Below are 22,778 nucleotides of genomic sequence, written 5' to 3'. Positions count from 1 at the left end.
TCCTTCTCCTTCCTTAGACCTAGGTCTCACTAAGGCAAAGACCCTGAAACTTCTAAAAATAATTGTTCCTGTAGGGATGTCTACCCCTTTTGGGGGACATCATAGTCTTCTACAATATCAATAGCCAGGCATGAAGAAACCCCAACGGAAACTGGTTCCCAGTTCATTTTCTCAAGAAGCTATCCTTTCTAATTTACCTTTCCTGTAATTATTGAGTATTTTCTACAAATACAAACATCTTAATGCAGTTGAATTAGGTGCAAGACATGGGAGATTGTGAAATAGTAGGGGGACAGCTCTAACAGCTGTTATCATGTCGTTATCCTTCTCTAGCCATTTGCTTATCATATTTAGACTACATGATTTAAACAAGGCTTTCAGAACTAAGAGAAGAAAGAGCAGAAGGAGTATGTATTGAAAGATCTGAGATAATATACAAATTGGAAACAGTCTTGTTTGGTCTCATTATTACACATAATAATAGTGACATATGGCTTACGAGGAAACCATGGTGGCATAGTAGATGAATTATATAACACCTGAGATTTATAGCAAAAGAACACAGGAGAGGTGTGGCTAGAGGGAGAGATGATACATTATTGGCCATGTGTCTTAGCTTCCTGTGCTGGCCATAACACAATACCACAAGCTGGGTGGCTTTAAAGAACAGAAATATATTTTCTCACAGGTCTGGGGACTAGAAGTCCAAATCAGGGTCTTGGCACTGTTGATTCCTCCTGCAGGCTTTGAGAGAGGAGCTGTTCCATACCTCTCTTCTAGTCTCTGGTGGTTGCTGGCAATCTTTGGCATTCCTTTGCTGCTTATAGATACATCTGCCTTCCTCATCACATGGTGTCTGTCTTCTCCCTGTACATGACTCTGTTTCTGTGTCTGTTCTCCCCTTTTATTAGACACCACTCAGAAGGTGTAAGGTAATGCTATTCAGCTATATGCATCCCCTCCCTAATGGAATCAGCTTTACTCTTCCCGGACGCATGCTGGGGATGAATTCAGGATGGACTTCGGCCAAGGTAGGAGGCCCGGAGTGGCATGGCTGGGCCAGTGGCCAAGACTGAGGAATGCCTTAGCAACAAGAAGGAAAACATCTGGGCCTGGACTTGAAGTCCCTGGGAACACCGACTACCCAAGGATGTGGGAGAAAAACAATGAGCCTTGGTCCCAACTGGAATGGTATCTAAGCTTGGGTCCCTTGCTAGGTGGTTGTAGAAAATACTCCAGCCAGCCACCACTGGAGAGCAGCTGCTTGCCCGTGTCAGTAAGTTTCCCTGAATAAACTCATGAGTCTGGAAAGGGCTATGTGTCAATTCTTCAGATTATCTGCCAGGACGTACCATGAGGGTCTTTCCTTGCTGGGGCTGTCCCCTGACAGAAGGGATTGGGATGAGGACCCATTCTACACTAATATGACCTCATTTAACTAATAACAAAAGAAAAACTCCTTTCCAAACAATGTCACATTCACAGATACAGGGGTTAGGACTTAAACGTATCTTCTGGGGAGTACACAACCTATAATACCATAAATTGATAATTATTGAAGCTAAGTAATGATAATATTCTGTTCTGCCTATTTTCTATGAGTTTAAAATATTCCTTAATTAAAAAAAAAATTGTATTAAAGTTAAATGACCTTGAGAAATGGTTCCAAATGTGTGCTAATGAGGGAGCTCTGGGTACATGTGGGCATGAAGGTATAACGTTCACAGTTCTGCCAGAGCACCACATCACGAAGGGCCAAATCTGGAATTTCTTAAATTGTTCTTGTCATTCCTCCCTCTCATCTCCCTATAACCAACAATGCTCAAAATCTTCCCATTCTTGTCTTCACCTATCCAATGTGGTCCTTAGGTGGACTAATCAGGAGTCCACCCTCCCCCGGCCAAGCAGTCTGCGGAGCGCACTCTTTACATCCTTATTGCGGAGACTGTATACAAACGGGTTGGCCAAGGGTGTGATGGTTGTGTACATCACTGCAGCCACCATGTCTTGGTCCTGAGATTCCTGTGAAGGAGGCTGGAAGTAGACCCAAATAATGGTACCATAGAGGAACCCAACCATAGTGAGATGGGACCCACAGGTGGAGACCGCACGTCGACGACCAGCAGCTGAAGGCAAACGAAGGATGGTGGCCCCAATGTGAACATAGGAAAGCACAATGAGGGAACAGGGGCCCAGCATAAGGAAGCCACCCTCCAAGAATATGGCTAGCTCATTGGAATGCGTGTCTGAGCAAGAGGCTCGCAGAAGTGGTCGGTGGTCACAGAAGAAGTGGGGAAGGTTAACGTTGTCCCAATTATCCCCAACCCATCGAAGGGGTAAGAGGAGTCCCACATGTAGCATAGTGTGCAGTGTGGATACCACCCAGCTAAAGGTCAGTAAGCAGGCACAGAGTTGCCGATTCATCACCAAAGTATAATGCAGAGGATCACAGATGGCAACATAGCGATCTAGAGCCATGACAGCAATGACAAGTGTGTCCGTAACTCCAAATGCATAGAAGAAAAAGAACTGGGCCAAGCAGCGGTCAGCAGGAATGGTTGGGTAATCAGAGACCAGATGGGACAGTAACTGGGGCAGGGTGACTGTGGACAGCCCCATGTCTATCACAGACAGGCCACGAAGTAAATAGTACATAGGTGACTGGAGCCTGGAGTCACGGGAGATGAGCAACACCAGAGTCATGTTCCCCATTATGGTGGTCAGGTAAATAGCCAGGAACAGAAGAAAGAGGAGGTTGTGAGGGACTTTAGCTCTTGAAAGCCCAAGGAGCAGGAAGACTGGAGAATGTGAAGCATTGGGGGCACAGCCCATGATGAGTGACGAGGAGCTGTCTGAGAGAGTTGGAATCAAAAAGTATGTCATAACAATAAAGAAAAAAAAAAGTAAGTCATGGGTCAGAAGTTACAGATCCTAATGATTCTACTTAATTTAGCTATGTTTGTCAAGCACCTTAAACACCTGGAGTTAACTCTGATCCTGCTATGCCTCTTCCTCCCAATCTAGTTCTTCACTCCCTTAAATTTATTATAGAATTTTCTCTCCCTTGTTTCTTCCTTTTCTCTCATTCTAGTGACTCCTTCCCCTTAATTCACAAACCCTGCTAAAGTCTTTCTTCACTAAGCAAGGGGTAAAGGGGTCAAAGCCCATTTTCATTGCAAACTGTGTGGTAAGAATTAGCATGAATCCAATCCCAAAGTGTGGAGATGGGTCCAGTACTCACCTTTCTCATTTCTCCATCCTCATTGTCAGCTACCCATGTGGAACACTCTAACCCTAGCCACCTAGAGCTGAGTCAGAGTTCACAAGTTAGATGAACACCATCCTTCAGACCAGCTACCCATGCAGCTCTTCTATGATCCTAACCACCTGGAGCTAGGTCATAGGTCACAAATTAAAAGGACACAGTCCTTCAGGCTGCCAAATAGGCAGGTACAAGCCCCTGCTGGCTGTCACTGCTCCTGTGGGTTCAATAACTCACTAGAACAACTCACAGAATCTCATGAACAGTACACAATATTTATGACTATGGATTTATTATGACCTAAAAAGATACAAATGAAGAGACACGTAGGGTAAGGTCTTAGAGAAGTCCCAGCACAAAGCCTCCATGTCCCAAAGGGGGACACATTACCCTCTCTTGTGCATGGTCACCAACCAGAAAATTCATCTGAACCTTTGGTTCAGGGCTCTTATCAGCCTGCCCACATGGCGATGATAGATTACATCATGCCTCCTGAGGTTTAGTCAGCTTCAGGTGCCAGATGGTCTGTCTTGGTTTGGTCAGTCCCCACTCATCAGCCCCAAGTGTGGTTCCACTCTCAGGAACCCAGAACAAAGGCCAAATTTCAAGGTACTTCCACACCTTGCATTCTCCCACAGTGAAAATATCCCTTTATTTAATCTTATCTGCTCACCCAACTACTGCTTTACATTCTTTCAATGGCAAACCTCATGAACAATTTACCTTTACTCACTGTTTCCACTCCTCACACCTTACCCTGCTGCAGACTTCATGCCTATTCACACCTCAGCTCAATGCAGTCTTCGTGATTTCTTCTCTCTTAACCTTAAAGAACATAATACATCATTAAAATACATTACATATAAAGAAATGGTTCTTTCTAAGTAGTTGGCTTTTGTAGTGAAATAGCTTCAGATAATCATTGAATGACTTGGTTTTCTTCTTTATTTCTTGTATTGGTTAATGACATCAACATTATCATTCCCTGATCGCCTAAAACAAAAACTGTGGGGACCCCACCCCCACCGATCTCACTACATCCAACTCCTTTATTTTACATTTTTTTTCCTTTTATGCATCCTTTGCTCTCCATTCACTATCAATGTTTAAGCTTCAGCATCTATGACCAATATTAATTTCAGTAGTCTCCTTACTAGCTTCTCTACCTAACTTCCCTGAGCGCCTTTACACTGATGCGAGAGTAAAACTTTCAACACGTGACTTCATTTTTAAATAGAACCTTCAGAATAAATTCCAAACAGTTTGTTCTGGTTTATAACATCTTTTATTATTAGTCCCTAAACTATCTTAACATGCTAAGTGACTCACCTGTCCAGTGTATTATTACCTAAACCTGGTAAGGTCTCACATTGCTGTTCATCTTCACATGTTATGTTGAGAACTTCAGCTTTCTGAAATCTGAGGTACTAAATAACACAAACACTCCCCCATTCAATACGGAGAGAAATTTGATAAAATATAATAATCACCCTTATAAATTCATAACGAAGCTTTTGAAAATTGAGAGAACTCTAAGGATCTATAATCAAAAAGGGAGTTGAAAAATGAAGATCTAAACTGTCTGTGATTGTGAAGATAGTGGAGTTAGGTGGGAGCAGCAGCTTATCTATGTTCAGAGTCCAGAGACTTGAGAATTAACTGCCAAGTGAGGACAGAAAAAGAGAGCTTAGACCTGTGTGAGGTAGGAGGTTAGAGATCACCACATAAAATCAGGACATTCAAAAGGCTAAACCTTCTGTGAAAGAGTATAAGCAAACAGGAAAAAAATATGTACACCTATTAGCTATGGGAGACCCAAAGGAAGCTCAAATCTCTCAGCCTGGACTAAAACCAAAAAAACCAAACCCAGTGCCATCGAGTCAATTCTGATTCCTAGTGACCCTATAGGACAGGGTAGAACTGCCCCATAGAGTTTCCAAGGAGCACCTGGCAGATTCGAACAGCCGACCCTTTGGTTAGTAGCCGTAGCTCTTAACCACTATGCCACCAGGGTTTCCAGCCTAGACTAGGTGGAAGGAAAAATATCTCCCGTGGGAATTCAGTTATTGGCCTGTACCACACATGGAATTGAGAATGCTGATTTACATAAAACCTATGATCCTACAGCTTTCAAACTGAAATTTTAACATAAAAGTCATTATCAGACTGATGGAAGACTTGGGCACCTTGTAGAGGCAAACATAAAACTCTCCCTTCACATTTGCTCTCAATCCATACTGTACAGGAATCCCACAAACAAAAGCCCATTGAAAATGACTTTACACAAAGTCCAACACCCATTTGTGATAAAAACTCCCAGCAAAATAGGAATAGAAGGAAAATTCCTCAACATAGTAAAGGGCATTTATACAAAGCCAATAGCCAACATCATCCTAAATGGAGACAGTCTGAAAGCACTCCCCTTGAGAACAGGAACCAGACAAGGATGCCCTTTATCACCACTCTTACGCAACATTGTGCTGGAGGTCCTAGCCAGAGCCATTAAGCTAGATAAAGAAATAAAGGGCATCCAAATTGGCAAAGAAGTAAAAGTACCTCTATTTGCAGATGACTTAAGCTTATACACAGAAAACCCTAAAGAATCCTCAAGAAAACTCCTGAAACCAATAGAAGAGTTCAGCAGAGTATCAGGATACAAGATAAACATACATAAATCAGTTGGATTCCTCTACACCAGCCAAGAGAACGTCAAAGAGGAAATCACCAAATCAATACCATTTACAATAGCCCCCAAGAAGATAAAACAGTTAGGAATAAATCTAACCAGAGATGTAAAGATCTGTACAAAGAAAGCTACAATACACCACAGCAAGAACCAAAAGAGACCTACATAAATGGAAAATCATACCTTGTTCATTAATAGGAAGACTCAACGTTGTAAAAATGTCTATTCTACCCAAAGCGATCTATAGATACAATGCAATTCCAATCCAAACACCTATGACATTTTTTAATGAGATGGAGAAACAAATCACCAATTTCATATGGAAGGGGAAGAGGCCCTGGATAAGTAAAGCATTACTGAAAGAAGAAGGACAAAAGGGGATGCCACAAACTACCTGATTTTAGAGAATATTCCATCGCCACAGTAGTCAAAACAGCCTGGTACTGGTACAAAAACAGGCACATAGACAAATGGAACAGAATTGAGAACCCAGACATAAATCCATCCACATATGAGCAGCTGATATGTGACAAAGGCCCAAAGTCAGTTAAATGGGGGACAATACAGTCTCTTTAACAAATGGTGCTGGCATAACTGGACACCCATCTGCAAAAAAATGAAACAAGACCCTTACCTCACACCATGCACAAAAACTAACTCAAAATGGATCAAGGACCTAAATATAAAATCTAAAACGATAAAGATCATGAAAAAAAAATAGGGACAATGCTAGGAGCCCTAATACATGTCATAAACAGTATACAAAACATTACTAACAATGCACAAACACCGGAAGAGAAACTAGATAACTGAGAGCTCCTAAAAATCAAACACCTATGCTCATCCAAAGACCTCACCAAAAGAGTACAAAGAATACCTACAGACTGGGAAAAAGTTTTTGGCTATGACAATTCTGATCAGTGTCTGATCTCTAAAACCTACATGATACTGCAAAAACTCAACTACAAAATTAAAAAATTAAAAAATGCCCGATTAAAAAATGGGCAAAAGATATAAACAGGCACTTCACCAAAGAAGACACTCAGGCAGCTAACAGATACACAAGGAAATGCTCATGATCATTAGCCATTAGAGAAATGCAAATCAAAACTACAATGAGATACCATCTCATCCCAACAAGGCTGGCATTGATCCAAAAAACACAAAATAATAAATGTTAGCAAGGTTGTGGAGAGACTGGAACACTTATACACTGCTGGTAGGAAGATAAAATGGTACAACAGGTTTGGAAATCGATTTGGTGCTTTCTTAAAAAACTATAAATAGAACTACCATACAATCCAGCAATCCTACTCCTTGGAATATATCCTAGAGAAATAAGAGCCTTCACACAAACAGGTATATGCACACCCAGGTTCATTGCAGCACTGTTTACAATAGCTAAAAGATGGAAGCTACCAAGGTGCCCATCAACGGATGAATGGATAAATAAATTATGGTATATTTATATAATGGAATACTACTCAATGATTAAGAACAACAATGAATCCATGAAACATAACATGGAGGAATCTGGAAGGGATTATTCCGAGTGAAATGAGTTGCAAAAAGACAAATATTGTATGAGACCATTATTATAAGAACTCTAGAAAAAGTTTAAACACAGAAGAAAATATTCTTTGATGGTTATGAGGGTGGGGAGGGAGGGAGATAGGTATTCACTAATTAGTAGATAAGAACTATTTTAGGTGAAAGGAAAGACACACAATACAGGAGAGGCCTGCACAACTGCACTAAACTATATCAAAGAAGTTTCCTGAATACAACTGAATACTTTGAAGGCCAGAGTAGCAGGAATGGGAGTTTAGGGACCATGATTTCAGGGAACATCTAAATCAATTGAAATAACAAAATGTATTAAGAAAACTTTCTGCATCCCACTTTGGTGAGAGGCATCTGGGATCTTAAACACTAGCAAGTGGCCATCTAAGATGTATCATTTGGTCTCAGTGCACCTGGAGCAAAGGAGAATGAAGAATATCAAAGACATATGGTAAAGATGAGCCCAAGAGACAGAAAGGGCCACATAAGCCAGACAGTACATCAGCCTGAGAACTAGATGGTGCCCAACTACCACCAAGTGCTGCCCTGATAGGGAACACAACAGAGAATCCCTGATGGAGCAGAAGAACAGTGGGATGCAGATCTCAAATTCTCATAAAAAGATCTGATTTTATTTTCTGACTGAGACTAGAGGGACCCTGGAAGTCATGGTCCCCGGATCCTTTGTTAGTCCAAGACTGGAACCATTCCCAGAGCCAACTCTTCAGACAAGGATTGGACTAGACTATAAGATAAATAATGATACTGGTGAGGAGTGAGCTTCTTGGCTCAAGTAGAGACATGAGACTATGTGGGCAACTGCTGTCTGGAGCTGAGATGAGAAGGAAGAGGGAGATAGGAGCTGGTTGAATGGACACAGAGAATACAGGGTGGAGAGGAGGAATGTGCTGTCTCATTACAGGGAGAGCAGCTAGGAGTATATAGCAAGGTGTGTATAACTTTTTGTATGAGTGGCTGACTTAATTTGTAAACTTTCACTTAAAGCACAATAAATAAAAGAAGAAAATGAGTTCACAATTCAAAATTACAAAACATACAAAAATTATTCTTTATGAAAACAATAGGTAATCAACAAATAATAGGATTACCCCCCATTGTCATAGAAGTAAACAATGGTAAGGATTAATAGTTAAGCATGTTTAAACTACTCAGTGTCTAAAAGAGGGTATAAAAATTATAAGAAAGAAGATATTATAGAAATAGAACAAATATTAAAAAATGAATTACTTGAAAATAAAATATTCATGTTCAAATTAAAAACTCAATGGATGGTTTAGACAGTGACTGAAGAAACAAGTTCTGAGACGCTACTGAGAAGATAATATGAAGTGACAAAAATGTGTATAATATGAAAGAATTAAGAGTTGTGAGGGAGAAAATAAAAAGATCCACTCTTGAGAAAATAAGTCCCAGAAGAATAATATGGAGAAAATAGAGGAGAGGAAAACATTGAAGGGGCACAGAATGAGAATTTTCCAGATTTAATGAAATAAAAGAATCCTCAGATCAAAGAATCACAATAACTCCCAAAGAAAACAAAATTTTAAAACTACATACATTGACATATGTTAGCGAAACTGCTGAATAGCAAATACAAAATGAAAATTTGTAGCCGAGGCAGTGGAGGCAAAGAACAAAGTAATTTTTTTCACACCACTGTTTGAACAATCTCATTTTCAGGTGCTAAAAAAATCTAACCCAATTGAATACCAAAATTTTAATTCTCAAGCAATTTAAATCTTGCCTCCTTCCCCACCAGCAGTTAGATTCTCATTCAGAAAACTACGTTAGGGAAAGAGGGATGAGGCTGACTTCACTATTGCACCATCTTGCTCATTCTTTCCTGTAGGTTGTCTCCGGCTATTGAAGGGTAGAAGTAGATGGAAGGGGAAAAGGTAAAGTCTTATTGAGTGGTATGATTGATAGATATTCCTATGGAACATATTTTGGGCCCATATGAGACCACCCACAAGTACCTATTACTGCATTCTTTCCAGGCAAGACTAATTCAAACTCTGGCTGATCCCTTTGAGACCTCTCTTTTTTGACATCTTACTGCCCCCTCTCTAGACTTAGTCTTCCAGAATTGCCTCACCCTCATGTCTTGGGATGGTATGCTTTTTAAGATAACACAGCCCATGCATCTTCCTGGGGTCCAGTCAGTTCAAAGAAAACTTATTCACCTTTATCTCAACAAATTCTGTAAATGCAGCTTTCTCTAAGTGTTCTCTGCACTTGCAGGAGTTGCACTTGGTCTTTTCCCCAAACTTTCATTAAGACCTTAAATAATGTTTTGTGTTGTATTTTTAGTTCCCAAACATGTTTTCTTAAACTACCTTTTCATTATTGACTTCTAATTTAAGAGCATTATGATTAGAGACTGCAACCTCTGGGAGATTAGTTTTTTGAAGCTTTTTGAGACTAAATTCATAGCTGGGCTGTAAGGATTAGCATGAATCCAATCCCCAAAATGTGGAAATTGATCCAGTCCTCACATTCCCACTTCTCCATCCTTATCACCAACTACCCACATGGAATCCTCTCTCTCTGACCCTAACCACCCGGAGCTAGGTCAGAGCTTACAAGTTAAAAGGGCACAATGGTTCATACTGCCAAACAGGCAGATGCCACCCAAATTGAGGGGTATACACGACAATTCGTCTGACCTTCTGGCCACAAACCATCTTCACAGACATGTTGGAAAATAAAAGAAAATGTCTATTTGTGTTTAAAAGTAATAATTAATACCTGATGATCTATCAACTATTTGTTCAAAGCTCAACTTTATCTACTATAACTAAATGTGATTTCTATATAGAGTCATTTATTCAACTTTTTGCTTCCAGGGTTATCAAGAAACTCTTCACTATATACCATGATCTATAACAATAGCAGTAATACCAATAGCAGCAGTACTATGTGTCGTAGTAGTAATAGGTAAATTTCTGGAGCTCTACTACGTGCTAGATTCAGTGGCAAACTGTCTGTGTGCATGATTTTATTAATTCTCCAACTGTATGAAGTAGGTTCTACTTTTATTTTTGTTTTACAGGTAAGGATAATGATGCACAAAGAGACTAAGCAACTTGCTCAAGATTATGCAGCTAATCAGTGACAGAACTGAAATTTTAAGACAAAGATTGGATATCTTGACCACTGCTTCTCTCAATCCTTCTTATTTTTCTTTTCCCTACTGCCGGACGTGATTGAGCACTATCTCTCACCTTCTTGACATTTGATTTTACCAATATGTGTAACAATGTAAAATTATGGGTCTCTAAATATTTTGTATGTTTTTTACTCACTTCACATTTCCTTCACTGTGGAGACTTTCTAAGAACACATCTGAAGAACTGAAGCAGTCCTAAAGCCTGTAAAAAAAAACACCAAAGCCATTGCCATCAAGTCGATTCTGACTCATAGTGACCCCACATATTTCAGAGTAGAACTACACTCCCTAGGATTTTCAATGTCTATAATATGGGGAAATCCTGGTGGCATAGTGGTTAAGTACTACAGCTACTAACCAGAAGGTCAGCAGTTCAAATCCAGCAGGTGCTCCTTGGAAACTCTATGGGTCAGTTCTACTCTGTCCTACAGGGTCACTATGAGTTGGAATCGACTCAACAGCAAGGGGGTTGGTTTTGGTTTAGGATAACATTATAGAAGTAGATTGCAAGGCCTTTCGTCTATGGCACCACTGGCTGGATTTAAACTGTCAATGTTTAAGTTAGTAGCCAAGGTCAAACTGTTTGTGACAGACAGGAACCTAGAGACCCATTAATCAACTTAATGCTGATGATTTATAAATCTTCATCTCGAGCCCTAGTCCACCTAGTGGGAAATGTAGCACTTAATGGAGCAGAGCATAAGAAGGAAGGCTAATAATATAGATGAAGGATCTGGAGAAAATAAAGGTGACTAGGAGAAAAAGTGGTACAGAAAGACAGAGGAAAAGCAGGAGAGGAGGTGGTGGAGTAAGGAGCAGATGACAAAGCGTAGACCTCAATCACTATGAATCAATCAGTCTAGAAATTTTTAGTGATTTGTAAGCCAAATTTTCAAAGGCTGTTTTCCTCATGAAGCACATTAATGATTTTAAAAGTGTTTAGGCAACTAAATTCCAGAGGTGTTGCCTCTGGAAACACCTGACTGAAGAAAGTAAGAGATGTAATTTTAGATAATGAGTCTGAAAACCTGAATTTGCCTATAGCTCCCAGAAAACAAATTAGGCTAGTGTAAGTGCAGATGATATTCACATGATCCAGAGGAACTATCCATTTATCCATCATCTATTCTAACTAACATTGATTTCTTACTTGTGACTTGGACATTAAAACAAATTACACAAAGATCCTGCCTGTAAAGAGCTATGGTGGGTGCAGAGCAGTGTGGTAAACAATACGATAAATGTAAGCGCATGGAGAACATGGGAAGTAGGTTTCTTCTCAGCCTTGGATGGAGTCAGAGATTTGTTGAGGTATTATAAAGATTCCTAAAGAGGTATCGCAATCGCAGCAAGGTCTAACAAATTCAAACCATTGTGTCGCTACCAAAACTTGCCCTCTATTTTACTCAAAGAATAATTAAAGTTATGAATTAATAGTGGTGAATGTAATACAGATGTATGTACATGTCTCTGCACATGTCTGTGTAGATGTTTTGTGTAAGCTGTGTATAACCCATAAAAGCCATTGCCACTGAGTCAATTTTGACTCACAGTGATCCTAGAGTAAAACTGCCCCATAGGGTTTCCGAGGCTGTAATCTTTACAGAAGCAGACTGCCACATCTTTTTCCTGCAGAGAGGCTGGTGAATATGTGACAAACATTTAGAAAATAATTTTATTAAAAGCATAATTGACTATCGATTGGGACTTTCTCCTAAACTTTCCTTCCTAAAGTTCCATGTTTCTAAAAATAATTGAGTCATTGTGATTGAGAGATGACCAAAAGGAATGGTGAGAGTCAGAGACATAGAAATGGAGACACAATGGAAATGGAATAATGAACAAATGGGAAGGGAAAACAAAGAAAGGAGGTAAGTGAGAGAATAAAAATTCAGGATGAAGAAAGAGGGCAGAATGAATGGATGAATGAAAAGAACATAGGAAAATGGAAGAACAGAAAAGTATATTTTAGAATGGAAATTTGAAAAAAACGATTGAGGCAGAGAAAATGAGCAGAAATATTTTTAAGAAAGACAAGCAGATGATGATTGAGAGAAAGGCAGGCATATGAGCAGGGTAGAAGAGGAGCAGAAATTAAGGAGTCATGGAATGGTGGTAATAAAAGACAGTTGAAAGCAGGTATAAGAAACCAAATATCAAGGATGGGAACAGAACAAAGGAGGGCTGGTAAAATAAAGGGCAATATGAGGAGAGAGAGGGGAATGGATGGTATGAAACAAGAATTAGGACAGAGTGAGAGAGAAGTAATTGACAAATAAAGACAAGAATGGGTCAGAGGGAAACAGGATGGAGAAGGAATGCTATTCCCCAGTCCCCGTCCCTACTTTCACCTGGCAAGGAAGGAATGTTCTGACTCTGGATTCGTGGCTCCAGGATCTAGTCAGACCTCAGGGCTCTAGCCATGGTGCTGAAGGCAGAAAAGTGGAAGAGGCTGGAAGCTGGAGCTGGTGAGGCTGGGTGAGATTTAACAGCTTGTGGGGCCCCAGCGACGATTTCCCTAGAGTCACCTGGGAGAAGGTCAGGTACAACACTTGCCATCCCATAGAGCAAGAAAGTATGGACTTTCTCTTAAGGGAAGGTTAAAAGCACTGCAAGCCTCTGCCATCTGACTTCATGTCACTTATCCTGATGGGTGAGGGAAGACCACTCAATCTTTAGCAGGTACCCAAATTGGCAGACAATTGTGTCTCATTACCCCAATCACTCACACAATCACCATCTACTTATCTTCATAAACCAAATTAAAAAAATGACATAATAATTAAAGTGTGATGTAACAGGGCTTTGCAGCCAAATGAAACTAAACATAATTCTGGGATACATCATTTTCCAGCTCTATGAATTTAGAAAATTACTTAACATCTCTGAAGTTTAATCTGTTTATCTGTAAAATAGTAATACTAATTTTTATAAATGATTTCTGTTAGAATTAGAATGTAGTATATATATTCTAGAATATAGTATAAATATAGAGACAGAGATATAGATATAGATGATATAGATAGATAGAGATAGCTGGTCATAGGATCTGGGATAGAGTAAAGGCTCAAAATATACTTGCCGTTTTTGTTGCTGCTGCTGCTGCTGCTATTGCTATAATCATTTTAGGCATTAAATTCAAGCTTTGCCATACTTCCCATACTGTTTGTAGCCTAATTCCCTCATATGACAATTTGCTCCTAGAGGGAGGGTGCAGCGATATTTCACCTCTGTATCCCAGTGTTTAGCACTCTGCCTGGCACAAAGCAAGCATGCAAGAAAGAATGACTGGATGATTTGAGTGACCACCCTTCTCTCATTAGCTCTAATGAGCTGACCTCACGAAAATGCTCTATCTGTTGTCATTCTCAGCCATAATATTTACCAATAAATATGTATGGAATTAATGCATTATTTTCTTATAATTTGCTTCACAAACAATAAATCCATTTCCCCATATCCCAATTAAGCTAATTAGACGTTACCCATAATCTCCAAAAAACAGGCATTATAGATTGAATTGTGCACCCCCAAATATGAATTGAAATCCTGACCCTAAACTGTGGATGTAATGTAATCTAATGCAGTGTAATCACCCTTCACGATGCTGACTAATATGATGTAATCAAACAACCAGTTGAGGTCATATGATGTATGTTGTTGTTGTTGTTAGGTTCCAACTCACAGCGACCCTATGAACAACAGAACGAAACACTGCCCAGTCCTGAGCCACCCTCACAATTGTTATGCTTGAGCTCATTGTTGCAGCCACTGTGTCAATCCACCTCGTTGAGGGTCTTCCTCTTTTCTGCTGACCCTGTACTTTGCCAAGCGTGATATTCTTCTCCAGGGACTGATCCCTCCTGACAATTTGTCCAAAATCTGTAAGACTCAGTCTCGCCATCCTTGCCTCTAAGGAGTATTCTGGTTGCACTTTCTCCAACACAGATTTGTTTGTTCTTTTGGCAGTCCACGGTATGTTCAATAATCTTCACCAAAACCACAATTCAAAGTTGTCAATTCTTCAGTCTTCATTATGCGTTGTCCAGCTTTCACGTGCATATGATGTGATTGAAAATACCATGGCTTGGGTCAGGCGCACCTTAGTCTTCAAGGTGACATCTTTGCTTTTCAACACTTTAAAGAGGCCCTTTGCAGCAGATTTACCCAATGCAATGCGTCTCTTGATTTCTTGACTGCTGCTTCCATGTCTGCTGACTGTGGATCTGAGTAAAATAAAATCCTTGACAACTTCAATCTTTTCTCTGTTTATCATGATATGGCTCATTGGTCCAGTTGTGAAGATTTTTGTTTTCTTTATGTTGAGGTCCAATCCATACTGAAGGCTATGGTCTCTGATCTTCATTAGTAAGTGCTTCAAGTCCTCTTCACTTTCAGCAAGTAAGGTTGTGTCATCTGCATAACGCAGGTTGTTAATGAGTCTTCCTCCAATCCTGATGCCCAATTCTTCTTCACATAGTCCAGCTTTTCATATTATTTCCTTAGCATACAGATTGAATAGATATGGTGAAAGAATACAACTCTGACTCACACCTTTCCTGACTTTAAACCAATCAGTATCCCCTTGTTCTGTCCGAACAACTGCCTCTTGATCTGTGTAAAGATTCCTCATGAGCACAATTAAGTGTTCTGGAATTCCCATTCTTCTCAACGTTATCCATAATTTGTTTTGATCCACACAGCTGAATGCCTTTGCATAGTCAATAAGACACAGGTAAACATCCTTCCGGTATTCTCTGTTTTCAGCCAGGATCCATCTAACATCAGCAATGATATCCCTGGTACCACCTCTTCTGAAACTGACCTGAATTTCTCACAGTTCCCAGTCGATATACTACTGCAGCCATTTTTGAATGATCTTCAGCAAAATTTTGCTTGCGTGTGGTGTCAATAAAATTGTTCTATAATTTCTGCATTTGGTTGGATCCCTTTCTTGGAAATAGGCATAAATATGGATCTCTTCCAGTAAGTCCCAGGAGCATGTCTTCCACATTTTTTGGCATAGATGAGTGAGCACTTCCAGTGCTGCACCTATTTGTTGAAACATCTCAACTGATATTCCATCAATTCCTGGAGCCTTGTTTTTCGTCAATGCCTTCAGAGCAGCTTGGACTTCTTCCTTTAGTACCATCGGTCCCTAATCATATGCTACCTCTTGAAATGGTTGAATATCTACTAATTCTTTTTGGTATAATGACTGTGTATTCCTTCCATCTTCTTTTGATGCTTCCTGCATCGTTTAATATTTTTCCCATAGAATCCTTCACTATTGCAACTTCAGGCTTGACTTTTTTCCTCAGTTCTTTCAGCTTGAGAAATGCCAAGTGTGTTCTCCCCTTTTGTTTTTCTATCTCTAGCTCTTTGCACATGTTGTTACAGTACTTTACTTTGTCTTCTCGAGAGGGCCTTTGAAACCCTCTGTTCAGTTCTTTTACTTCATCATTTCTTCCTTTTGCTTTAGCTGCTCGATATTCGTGAGCAAGTTTCAGAGCCTCCTCTGACATCCGCCTTGGTTTTTTCTTTCTTTCCTGTCTTTTCAATGACCTCTTGCTTTCTTCATGTATGATGTCCTTGATGTCATTCCACAACTTGTCTGGTCTTCTGTCACTAGCATTCAAAGTGTCAAATCTATTCTTCAGATGGTCTCTAAATTCAGGTGGGATATACTCAAGGTCACATTTTAGTTCTCGTGGACTTGGTCTGATTTTCTTCAGTTTCAGCTTGAACTTGCATATGAGCAATCGACGGTCTGTTCCACAGTTGGCCCCTGGCCTTGTTCTTATTGATGATATTGACATTTTCCATGGTCTCTCTCCACAGGTGTAGTCAATTTGATTCCCATGTGTTCCATCTGGTGAGGTCCAAGTGTGTAGTTGCTGTTTATGTTGGTGAAAGAAGATATTTGCAATGAATGAAGTTAGTCAGTCACAAAAGGGCAAATATTATATGAGACTGTTATTATAAGAATTCAAGAAAAGGCTCAAACGCAGAAAAAATCATTCTTTAATGGTTACAAGGGTGGGGAGGGAGGGGGAAGAGAAATCACTAACTAGATAGTAGCCAAGGTCCATCTTTGGTGAAGGACAACACGCAATACAGGGAAGTCAGCACAGCTGGACCAAAGCAAAAGCTAAGAAGCTCCCTGGACACATCCAAACACTTTGAGGGACAGAGTAACTGGAGCTGGGGCCTGGGGACCATAGTTTTGGGAGACATGTAGGTCGATTGGCATAACAAAGTTTATTAAGAAAATGTTCTACATCTCACTTTGGTGAGTGGTGTCTGGGGTCTTAAAAGCCTGCAAGTGGCCATCTAAGACACATCACATTGGTCCCATCTCACTTGGAACAAAGTTGAATGAAGAAAACTAAGGACACAAGGAAAATATTAGCTTAAAGGACTAAAGGACATCATGAACCAGAAAATCCATCAGACTGGGACCAGAAGAGCTGGATGGTGCCCTGCTACAACCAATGACTGCCCTGACAGGGAACACAGGGAGCCCCAGATGGAGCAGGAGAAAGATATAGAACAGAACTCAAATTCACATAAAAAGACCAGACTTGGTGGTATGACACAGACTGGAGGAACCCCAAAGCTATGGATCCCAGACACACTGTTAACCCAAAACTGAGACATTCCTGAGGCTCACTCTTTAGACAAAGATTAAACAGGACTATAAAACAAAAAATAATACACTTGAGGAATTGCTTCTTAATTCAATCAGATATAGAAGACCAAATGGGCAGCTCCTGTACAAGGGCAGGATAGAAAGGCAGGAAGGGTTAGAAACTGGTTGAATGGACACAGGAAACCGAGGGTCGAAAGGGGAAGTGTGCTGTCACATTGTGGGGACTGCAAGTAATGTTACGAAGCAATATGTGTATAAATTTTTGTATGAGAAATTAACTTGAGCTGTAAACTTTCACCTAAAGCAATAAAAAAAAAAAGAAATAGGGAAAAAGTAAGCCTTTCTTTATTGGTAATTACATGTAAACAGATCAAACTCTCCAATTAAAAGGCAGATATTAGTAGAATGGATTAAAAAATTATGTTCCATGTAAATATGAAGGTGAAAAAACAACTCAAGGAATGGAAGAAAATATTGACAAATCTGTCACTGATAAAAATCACTATCCAGAATATATAAAGAACTTTCACAACTCAACAACAAAAAGGCACAAAACATAACTTAAAAATGAACAAGGAACTTGAATAGATGTTTCTTCAAAGAAAATATATAAATGGGAGGTAAATACATGACAAGATACTCAACATCATTAGTCATTAGGGAAATGCAAATCAAAACCACGATAAAATACTTCTTTACACCCATTGGGATGGCTGTAACAATAAAAAAAAAGGAAAACAACAAGTGTTAACAAGGATATAGAGAAATGGAAACCCTTGTATATTGCTGGAGGGAATATCAAATGGTGCAGCCACTGTGGAAAGCAGTTTGGCAGTTCCTCAAAAAGTTAAACAAAGCATTACTGAATGACTCAACAATTTCACCCTAGGTGTATATACCCAAAAGAATTGGAAACGGATGTTCAAACAGAAACTTGTACACAAATGTTCATGCAGTACTATTCACAATAGTGAAAAGATTAAAATAATTCAAATGTCCATCAACTGGTGAATGGATAAACAAAATGTGGTATATCCAAATGACAGAATATTATTCAGCCATAAAAATAAATGAAGTACTAATACATGCAACAACATGTATGGACCTTGAAAGCATTATGTGAAAGATACCAATAACAAAAGACCACCTATTATGTTATTCCGTTCATATGAAATATCCAGAATATGTGAATCTATAGAGACCTAAAGCAGATTAGTGTATGCCAGGGAATGGGGGCAGAGGGAAATGGGGAGTAAATGCTTAATGGTTATGAGGATTCCTTTTGACATAATATAAACGTTCTGGACTAGATAGTGGTGATGGTTGCACAACATTGTGAATGCACTAAATGTCCTTAAAGGTAAATTTTATGTGTATTTTACCACCATAAAAATGTAGAACTTTGATAGTAGATAGACAAGGTAACTTCTTCTGTCAATGTACAAGTATCAATTTATCAAGCAAAAAGAATCCAGCTGTCAACATATCCTTAAGTATCTGTACCAGCTTTTTGTCTAGATACTACGAGACATGAATAAGTAACAGCCCTTGCCCTCTTCAAGTTTAAAATCTAATTTCAAAATTATGGCAACACACTTGAAGAAAATAAACAGCTTACAAAGCACAATCACATACATGATCTGATGAGGCTCATAATAAACTTGTGAGGAAAATGGGGCAGATATTATAACCTCTGTGTTGCAGAGGAGGAAACTGAGGCTTACTGATGCAAGTTCCTTGATCAAACTGACACAGTAAAGAAGTGACAGGATTAAGAATTGAGTGAAAGTCTGATGACTCCAAATCCGATACACATGGGCTTTTCTTGTGCTTATTTATGCAGTGTGCTCAGTAGGATTAATACTATGATACACGGAAAAGTTTGACTGATGACAGGGAGGCCCATTGGTAATTTGGGTGGGAGCTAATGAAGATTCAGACCAAGGTGAAGGCTAAGTGAACTGACAGTATAGTTGAATTTGGAGAGGCCATACAGTATCACAGTTAACAGGAGAGACTTGTAGCCTTACTATCAAGGTTCGACTCTGGACAAGTTACTTATCCACTCTATGACTCATAGGTGTAATAATAGCATCTACCTTGTAGGGCTTGGGAAGAATTAAGTGAGCTGCTATGTAGAGAGCACCTAAAACAATGGGGCACTTAATAAGTGTTATATAGAGTTGGCTAATACGACTATTCAAATGCAAGAGACATTTGGGAGTGGTAATTGACAAATTCAAAACACACAAGATTAAGGCTAGTGGTTCTCAGTATGACTACACATCAAAGTCACCTGGGGAACATCGAAAAAATATTGATAGCTGACTGAGCCCCACCCCATACCAACTGAACCAAATCTCTAAAGTGGAGCTCAGATATCAGAATTTTTTTAAACTCCCCTGATGGCTCCTAAGCACAGCAAAAATTAAAAAAAACACTGAAATATACCATTTTGGAAAACCATATGGCACATCCTTAAGAAGCTAGAAATAGAAACATCATTTGATCCAGCAATCCCACTCCTAGAAATATATCCTAGAGAAATAAGAGCTGTCACATAAATAGACATATGCACACTCATGTTCATTGCAGCATCATTCACAATAGCAAAAAGATAGAAACAACCTAAGTGCCCATCAACACACAAATGGATAAACAAACTATGGTACATACACACAATGGAATACTACAAAACAATAAAGAACAATGATGAATCTATGAAACATTTTACAACATGGATGAATCTGGAGAGCATTATGCTGAGTGAAATAAGCCAGTGACAGAAGGACAAATACTGTATTAGACTGCTATTATAAAAACACATGAAAATGTTTCCACACAGAAAGAAACAATCTTTGATGGCTATGAAGGGAGGGAGCTACTAACTAGGTAGCAGATAAGTGGTAACTTGGGTGAAGGGTAAGACAGGACACAATACTGGGGAAGTCAGCACAGCTTAACCAAGACAGTCATAGAAGCTTCACTGACACATCCAAATGCCCTGAGGGACCAAGCTACTGGGCTGAGGGCTGGAGACCATGGTCTCAAGGAACACCTAAATAAATTGGCATAACATAGTATATAAATAAAATGTTCTACACCTGACCGTGGTGAGTAGTGTCTGGAGTCTTAAAAGCCTGCAGGCGGCCATCTAAGATACATCTACTGGTCCCGTCCTGGCTGGAACAAAGGAGAATGAAGAAAACCAGAGGCACAAAGGAAAGATTAGTCCAAAGGACTAATGGACCACAACTACTACAACCTCCACCAGACTGAGCCCAGAACAGCTAGATGATGACTGGTTACCACCACCAACTCCTCTGGCAGGGATCACAGTAGAGGGTCCCAGGCAGAATGGGAGAAAATTTAGAAGAAAATTCAAATTCACACACACACAAAAAAGACCAGGCTTGCTGGTCTGACAGAGACTGAAGAAACCCCTATAATATGGCCCTCAGATACCGTTTTAACTCAATACTGAAGTCACTACTGAGGTTCACCCTTCATCCAAAGATAAACAGGTCTATAGGGCCAACAATAACACAAGTGAGGAACGTGCTTTGTGGTTCAATTCATGTATATGAGACTAATGGGCACAGCAGCCCAAAAGCAAAGACGAGAAGATGCAAGGGACAGGAGAACGAGACTAATGGAAACAGGGAACCCAGAGTGGAGAAGGTGAGATTGTTGACACATTGTCAGGTTGGCAACCAAAGTCACAAAACAATTTGCCTATTAATTGTTTAATGAGAAACTATTCTACTCTGTAAACTTTCACCTAAAGTGCGCACACACACACACACACACACACACAAAACACTGATATAGGCAGAGAGGAAGAATTAAGGATGACTTATTAGCAGTGCTAGTGGAAGTAAATGAAGACTTTATGGGGATAAACCTATCGTGGCAACATAATTTCCCAGATTGTCCTTATAAGGTGGTAGCAATTTGGAAGACCTAAGTAGAGAAATGATATTTGAAGGGAAAAGAGTGGATGAGTTCTCTGAAAGAGTAAGACGAGGAGATGCAAGGTATTTAAAACTCAAAGTGGGAGAGAAATAGATGTCAGACATGGGTACAAAAAAATATTTAGAGAAGTCAGAGGACAAGAATAGTACAGTATCGTGGGAGCCAGGCATGTAGATGAAGTGGTTGTTCACAATAAACTATGTCAAAAATCATAGGCAGTTAAGGTAGATTAAGGAATGTGATGAGGCCACTGGGTTTGACTTTTTTCCAAGACCTATCTATATGTGGTAGGATAGGCAGTTCTAAGATGTAGTTCTAGAGTTTGATTGTGAGAAAAAGAAAATAAGTAAAAACTAAAATAGCTAGTGAGTCAATTGTGTAGGTAAATATTTTTAAGAAAAATGACTAAAAACTATGAATTTTTTAAGGCAATAGAAGAAGACAAGGTGAAAAGGGTGTTAAGACCAAAGAAACTGTGGGAAACAAAACAAATGACCTTGGGAAGGCATAGAATGAGACTCAGGGTACAAGTGAAGTGGTTGAATGAAGAGAGACACTACCTGCTGACCTTTTGGTTAGCAGCCATAGCTCTCAACAACTGCACCACCAGGGTTTCCAACTAAGACTATAGGAATGGATAAAAGGAGATGTTGGATGCAGCAATCAGCCACAAAAGCATCAGTCATCTCTAACAAGTAGATATAAAGACACTCTCGACAAAGAAGGGTTGTGTAGTGAGAAGACAAATATTGAATGCTTAAAGAGAGTGGTGATCTGGGCCACCTGGTGCGCTAAAGTTATTAAAAATTAACGACTGATGAAAGAAAGGGTTGAATTAGCGTTGTAGATTAAAGCCAAAGAATAAGAATTTGAAAGGGCATTGTCAGCATAAGTGTACATCCTACTCCAGCAGGAATCTGGAGTCCATGAGTAGGGAACACTGATGATAAGCTGATTCCATGGTATGGAGTACTCTGTGGGTCAGGAATGGTAGCCAGCAATATTTGCTAATGGGTACATAGAGAAGTATCAAAAAGTCATGGATAAGGACAAAATTTAAATTGCAATTGGTAAATCCAGAAAGAGGCTAGTATTTTGAAGAAAGTTAGAAGGTACTGAAAGATGGAGGATGATGGGGAGAGAATGGTGAGGATAGCATGGACACTATCAGGGTATTACAGAGATTGTAACTGAAATGGGAAGATTACAGTGGTGGGGACAGTACCTTGGGATGAGGTTTTATTGAGAAATAGAGACTAGTAAAGTCAGAAAAAGTTAGAAGGAGAGAAGTCCATATCGTGGCTGGACCAGGGATGGTGAGCCCAAGAACACTGCTCTATGATTCTCGGATTTCCTTGTGGAGTTCTTCTCATAACTGGGAACTCGAAGATGACCTGGAAATTCTCAGGGCAAGGATACTAATGCTTAAGTGAAGGTGTATTTTGAATGA

At 39.6% G+C, this 22,778-nt stretch overlaps 1 protein-coding gene across 1 annotated transcript; it reads right to left on the bottom strand.

The window, feature by feature from the left end:
- Window positions 1-1,447: 1,447 nt before the first annotated feature.
- On the bottom strand, window positions 1,448-4,728 carry LOC100665206 (olfactory receptor 1B1-like). The gene has a single exon (XM_064290887.1). The coding sequence runs from the start codon at window positions 2,881-2,883 to the stop codon at window positions 1,879-1,881; it is 1,005 nt and encodes a 334-aa protein (XP_064146957.1). The 5' UTR covers window positions 2,884-4,728; the 3' UTR covers window positions 1,448-1,878.
- Between the last annotated feature and the right edge of the window lie 18,050 nt (window positions 4,729-22,778).

The sequence above is a fragment of the Loxodonta africana genome, chromosome 9 (assembly GCF_030014295.1).
Source record: "Loxodonta africana isolate mLoxAfr1 chromosome 9, mLoxAfr1.hap2, whole genome shotgun sequence".
Lineage (NCBI taxonomy): Eukaryota > Metazoa > Chordata > Mammalia > Proboscidea > Elephantidae > Loxodonta > Loxodonta africana.
Note: the sequence above shows the minus strand (reverse complement) of the source record. Positions and strands in the feature narration are given on the sequence as shown.